Genomic DNA, 7,129 nt, shown 5'->3' with positions numbered 1-7,129 from the left:
AAAAAGAAGAACTAAAGACAACAAAACAGCTAATGTAATAGCGGTTGATGTTAGTAAACCAAACAGAATATTAATTTAACTGTACTTGTATAACCATTTTAACGAAAAACTGCACTTATAGCCATACTCGCAGCAAACTGAGGAACAAAATAAAAATAACAGTTGTTATTTATTTCAAATAACAGTTCATTCGTTTTGAAAGAAGAACTGTTGTTATTCAATCCTTGTCATTATTACTCCCACTCCTAGGTAAGTTCCTAATTATCCACAGGTTAATTATACACTGCAACATAATTTTTTTTTCCCCGTTAAGTTCACGTAAAATGTGCCAGTTTTGTATACTAGTGCATTATTACAACTAAACAAGTGCATGGATAAATAAAATTATTTTTCAAGATCGGTCTGAAAAGCACTTCATTTCTCGGGTTACAAAGTATCTCAGCTCAAAAAATTGTCATTAAATGCAGTCCTTTTAATAGATAATAATGCATGTTAACCAGACAATACCTTTAAACTCAATAAACCGGAAAAATTTTTACACATAAAAATGATTGAGCATAACTGAATATGAAGGAGGTAGTCAGAAGAGTGGACAAAAAAGAACAAAAAGTAGTTTATTTGCTGATGTTTTGCCCCACTTTTCACGGCTTCATCAGGGCTATTGTTTTGAAAGACAGCACTAGAAAATTTTTGCTTTAAATAAAATTAAAATTTTTACTATTAAAACCTACATATAATACAGGATACCTAACCATGATACAAAAGCATAGTATTCAGATTAACAAAAACATTTATTCTAAAAAAAATAATTGGTGGGGCTAGAGCTGATAAACATTGTTGAAAATGTGAAATATTATTTTATTAAAACCACCAAAATAATAGCATCCAATAAAAATTTATTGATCACTTACTCATAACAGTAAAGCTTCATTATAACTAGAGACCCGATATTTTTACAGTAAAAAATTTAAAAATGTGCAATACATAACCCAAAATATAAAAACTCAAAATATGTATACAACATCCAAATCCTGCAATAATCAAGTTTATAGTTTAATTTATAATATTAATAAATAAAAGATTACCTAACCTTGTAACAAATTAAACTTGCTGAATACTCTTTATGCAAACATTCATAAAAAGCAAAATGCTGGAAGATTGGTGATTGACCGTGTGTATTAATAAATGGAAAATGGTCGGAGTGCGGTCAAATTAAACTCAAATAGCAATATTTTATACTATGTATATAGCATAATAAAATAATATTTATATAAGTATAATAAAATAATATTTCACAATATACATACTATAAAAAGCAAAACTACTCTGATTAAAAACCTAGAATTTTGTCTATAATTGAATAGCTTTGGGAAAGCTAATTGTATTAAATGATTTTATATTTCAATTATGAAGGAATTCAATTTTTCAACTTCTTAAGATAAAACTGCTTCAATTTTAAATTTTAGAAAAAAATATGCAAGGAACTGTGTTGAAAGAAAATTTCATATTTCATGTTCTTTCATTCACTTTTCAATTGTGTATTTAACTATTTTCAATTAAATGTTCTCTATAACAAGCTTTATAGAGCTTACTTATTAGCTATTTTAATTACAGCAAGTATTTTGGTCGCTGTACAACATGTCACATAACGCAAGAGATCATAACACAAAAATATTAGAACTCAATCCTTCTGTGTAGACTCACCCCACTAAAACCCCCAGGAAGCAATGGTCCTATATCACTTTTGAAACATTAACTTAAAACAGGAAGAAGAGACATAAAACATATATTTTTTTTAATCATTTATTTATTGTTATTTACAACTGTATACCATATATACAACAAGTAAATTTGCTGTAGATGAGATAGTGACATGATACAAACATGAGGAGAATCTACCCATTGATAGAGCTCCAATAACATTTCTAGAGGAGAAGATCCCGAGAGCATCTTCTTTTCAAACGCCTAGGAAAAAACAATTGTGGGAAATTGCTATCTCATCATAGCAAGGATATCGACCTCCAATGCCCCTCCTGTGAAGTCACTAAAACAGCTGAAAATATTATAGCATCTTGCACTGCCATGGAAGGACACTGGGCCAAGTTATCAAGGAAAACCAGGATCTTTGCCCTTGCCGAATCGGACTTCCCCGTCTGATGAGACACATCATTCATCTATGGGTGGAAGAAGGTGGTGACCATTATACCCTTCGCCCAAGAAAGGGCTCGACCATCCAATATTGGTAAGCAACCAAGAGCAGAAGAATCAGCAAACAACAAGTAATGAGTTCAGAAAGGCGGAATAGACGTTGGCAGACTGAACAAAAGCTGAATGTGGCCTCAGATGATTAAGTTCAACCCCAGTACTAAGCCTACACCACTCAATAACCTTAACCTAATGTAACCAAAACTATATTTTCCTAACAAATTGTAGATTAAAAAAATGAATAGTTTTTCATTGGCAGCATTGGCATACATGTACCCAGAAGTAATATTCCAGTGTTGTTGAAAACCCCATATGACCGAAAAATTGGAGAAGGGGTAAAAAAAACAAAAAAAAAAACTGAAGAATAATAGACTAATAAAGATCTACTTGCAAATACATAACATATCAGATAATTAAAGGTAGTATACAGGTAATTTGGATTGGATTATATAACTAAACTGTAGTTTTTTAAATGAACAATGTATTTCCACTGATGTTCAAATGTTTTATTTATTTTCTATTTTAAATTATTTATTTTTTAAAGTAATATTTCAAGAACAGATACCCATCTTAACAGGAGAGCATCAGTAAAAAACAAAACATTTATTTATGACAGCTACATAATAAATTATAGTGTTTAGTAAGACAAACCATACTTACCAGAGAGGATATCAATAGACAGGGACGCGTGAAGTTTAAATAGGAATTTCACACAAATGTCATATAGTTGTGATGAATCTTGGATAAGAGGGATTAGCGGTGCAAGGCGGCACTGCCCACAACTAGTCATAGAGTTCGATCGAGACATATCCAATGATCCAAAAACTAAAATCAAAATTACAATAAAATAACAGACTGATTATTCTGGATTTATTTTTCTAGGAAGTTGTTTGTATTAATTTATTAATCATATTAATTAATATGATGATATTATATATTAGGCATTACCTCTACATTGGTTTGCCCTAAAGGGATAAGTGAATGCATCAGTAGTGAAAGACGTTATTTAAATAATGCTATGTAATACAATTTTAAATTATATTTATATACATGACAATATTTCATGATAGAAACTGATGTAATTGACAAAATGAGGTAAATATGGATTATAAGATGTTAATTGTATACATATAATATATAGAAAAAATGTTTATTATATTAAATCAATTTTTACAATTATACAATTGATACAAGTATATGAATATGGGGTTAATCCAAAATATTGTACAAAAAATATAGAATAGTATTTTGTTCAAAATGGAAATTTTTTCAACTCATCATATTAATAAAATGGACTGATTATATATTCTTATATTTTATTACTAAATATCTTATTTAGTTTCTTAAAGAAAATACTTTTTACCAAGCAGACCATAGTTAAATAGGATATATAATAAGTTTATTCTTAATAAGGTACAAATGTAGGTGGTAAGTGTAAAATAGTATTAAAATAAAATAGATATTAATAAATGAAAGGCTCCCTCTAAAAAGGTTCTAGAACCTTGAACCATGAAATTTAACAGAATTTCAGTATAAAAAGCTTTTTTTGATTTAATATGGCTCCTCCGATTAACTATCAATGAAGATAGCAACAAAACTTCCTTTATAACTTTTTTTTAGAACTCCCCTCCTGGTCATTTCAGACATATGGGAGGGAGGAAGAAGAAGGGAAGGGGATATCTACGGAGTACCAGCCTATTCTAACACCATAGTGGGTTTTAAGCGGGCGGAATGGTGTGCTCTTTTACTATGAAACTTATTGAAATCCTGCCACAAAGTCATAACCCGACTGAAACTGCGAAGCTCGTTTTTCTATAGAGGTTCACCTGTACCTGTAAGGACACCTTATTCAACGCATGAACGCATTCGTGACTCACCACGTCGTCCAAATGCTGGATATTACAAACCGCAAGAATCTGTACTCTGCAGCTGAAGGACTTCAACTGTCGGAACTAGTGAAGCTCCACTTATTGCTGACCATACCTGCATAGTTGAAAACCAGTGATCAAACTAGTTCTCCTTAACCCTGTCGGTATGTTGCGGCCAACATATGGTCCACAAATCGATTATTGGAGCATATGATCTTTATTAAGTCAAAAAAACAACTACTTTCTATTGTTTTTTATACTGAAAAATAGACAGAAGACTTCTTAGAGTCTCAGTGTGCACACACATATCGTCTCCATTGTCTCCTCACTACACACTCATAGTTGGCAGCATTCTGGCCATCTTCGCCAGCTTAATCATTTTAGCGAAGGCGGGCGGACTACTTTGATTCATCCTCCAAGAGGACAAGGCAGCCGGACGTACGTTGATCTACCTCCACGAGAGCATCCACTCAGGACAACGACCACAACCGGGGCCCCATTAGTCACCGGTGATATAAGACCTTTTTTTTTTTTCTTCTCTCTCTTGTTCGATTCATTTACTTTTGTAATAGTTTTAAGCTTTCTTTTTTTTTTTTAGTTTGTACATTTTTATACATTTTGTGTTCCTTTTATTATGTTCACTTATTTAAAAATACAAAAATTACAAAATTCGGCTATTCTTTTCTTTTCACGGGGCTTCCTTTTGAACCTCTACCCACCGTAACAAGCATCAAAACTGAAAACATTAATTTGGTCAAAGACAAAACTTTCTTTTCTTGTCCAGGAATGTTTGAAGAATGTTAGTCAGAAACTTTTTAGAGAGAGAGAGAGAGCTCTTCAAATTAAGTATCTGTGCTTTCTTTGTATAAAAATGAACCTTCACTATAATAAGTAAACAAAGATAAAGAAAAAAGAAATTAAAAAAAAACATAATGACCACAAAAATGATATCTACATGCCACTTTTTTTACACTTACTTAGTAAGTACAGGACTATACTTTGAATAGGTCAACCATTCAATGTGATTCTGTTAGGAAGAAATAAGGATATTCTTACAGTTTATTTTATAAATAAAATATTATAATGACAAAAATGATGAGCTAAATATTAGTACGAATTTTAATTAATGAACCCTCTGCCTCTGGCTGGAACAAAGATTACATGGACTGAAAAACAGGAAATGATTCAGCATTCATCGATTGGACTACACCTTAGCTTCACGGAAAGTTAAAACAAATGGCTGTGTGAGTTGGGCCCTATACAAAGCTTTAGGAAGATCCATAGATTTTGTAATGCATATTGGGAGATGTCCAAGAAATGCCACAGAACTGGAGAAGAACAAATATATAATAGTACAAGAGCCCAAGAGGAGAAAAAAGTCAGTTATTTCACCACAATTTTTGATTACTTTAATGAAAGCTATGTACAATTACTAGTCTAAATTGATGAGTCTGCCAAGTATAATTAGAGGGAATACATAAATGGTGGCTGTTTCAAAAGATTAAAAAAAAAAATGTTCACATCAGCCTTATCACAGCGGGGGCAGCGGATAAAGCTGTTAAAGAGGCTTCTAAAATAAACGTTCCACCACTCCAAATTTACGAGACAAAAGACATAAAGGCATTTTTAAGGAACAGAATGCGAAAAGTTGGGATTCAATATGGGCTGACATACAATTCACCAATAAACTAAGAAATGTTTAAAAAAAACACACAAAAGTGGACAAGTGCCATAAGGGGAAACAGAAGAGAAGTGGTTGTTGCAAGAGTAATAGGACATTCCAAATTAACACACCTCCACTTAATCCCAAAAGAAGACCAACCTATATACCAAAGCTGTCAGTCCCCATTATCAATAAAGCATATATTTGAAGAATGCTCATCATTTCGTCAAGCCTTCGAAAATAATAAAATTCCTCGTACAAGAAAATTGGTCCTTAAAGACTCAGCAGAATCCATAGACAAAATAATAAAATTTCTGAAAGAAACTCAACTTTATACTAAAATATAATCCACCAATATCGACCAGTGTAAAAAGAAAATAGTCTACATTCAACTATCAAATGTCAAAGACAAGAAGATAAATAAAGTAAAAAGGGCGCAATAACCTAATGTTGATCACCCTGAATAAAAATCTAATCTAATCTAATCAGCCTTATCGCTCCTCGATACACCTACCAGCCCACCTTCCTTGTACCGTCTTCAGCGGTTAAATAGTTAAAACATCAACATGACAAAGTTTTAATATAATTATCCAAGATTAAAAAAAATCTTACTTGCAGATTGCAGAGTCAATATTTCATCCATGTAGTCAAACATTTCAACAGATAACTGAAAGTAATTGTTGACGTCATTTTCACCGATAGCATCCAACTCATCGGCTGTCAGGGTTAAGTTGCCCGGTATTCTTGGGTTCCTTTTGTGAAACTGTATTTTAGTTATGAGTAAGCGACTATAAATTTGTATCAGCTTCCCGTATGGGTCTCGTAGGTGCCCCTAAAGTAAAACAGAAAGTTTAGTTACGTAAAATAAAATATATAAAATAATGAGGATACAATGAGGAATGTTTTAATTACAAAAAAAATAACTTTTGAAAATAAAAAAAAGATAAAAAATAATTTATTAAATAAAAAAAGATTTTTTATTAATCCCAGTTACATAACACAAAAGCAATGAAAATCTTTCACAGCTCCTCGGTTACTCAATCGAATCACTTCAAATCTACATGATGAGAAGAGGGTTGGTGGTGGGGTCAGTAAAAAACACAAACAAGTTGAGAGAACTAATTTAATCAGAGTCTATTTAATACCGCACACACCACTAGCTCTCTTAGATTTGCGATCTTCTATGAGTAGGTGAGTTTTTGTCTTATTCTCTTTTCTTATCTTTCTTCTATCCCCTTCTATTCTCTTCTTATTTCTCCTTACCCACGTTATTAGTTATATTCACCACATATTAATATTGTTATGGTTTCTATTCACTTCTTTTGTCTAACTCAACCTTATATTTTGTTTCTTTATTCTAGTATTATACTTACATATTTCATCAGTTACATAT

The 7,129-nt window shown here is 31.8% G+C and overlaps 1 protein-coding gene across 1 annotated transcript in view; it reads right to left on the bottom strand.

Moving 5' to 3' along the window:
* Hip1 (Huntingtin interacting protein 1) overlaps positions 1 to 7,129 on the bottom strand; it is a 66,334-nt gene that overhangs the window by 37,727 nt on the left and 21,478 nt on the right. The window contains exons 5-6 of the mRNA XM_067053180.1: positions 6,349 to 6,568; positions 2,846 to 3,030 (exon numbers count right to left, since the gene is read on the bottom strand). Of these exons, the coding sequence (XP_066909281.1) occupies positions 2,846 to 3,030; positions 6,349 to 6,568 (405 nt within the window). The remainder of the gene's footprint in view (positions 1 to 2,845; positions 3,031 to 6,348; positions 6,569 to 7,129) is intronic.

The sequence above is a fragment of the Halyomorpha halys genome, unplaced genomic scaffold, assembly GCF_000696795.3.
Source record: "Halyomorpha halys isolate HHAL.00 unplaced genomic scaffold, Hhal_1.1 Scaffold555.1, whole genome shotgun sequence".
Classification (NCBI taxonomy): Eukaryota; Metazoa; Arthropoda; class Insecta; order Hemiptera; family Pentatomidae; genus Halyomorpha; species Halyomorpha halys.
The sequence above is the reverse complement of the archived record's forward strand: the minus strand, read 5'-3'. Positions and strand labels throughout refer to the sequence as shown.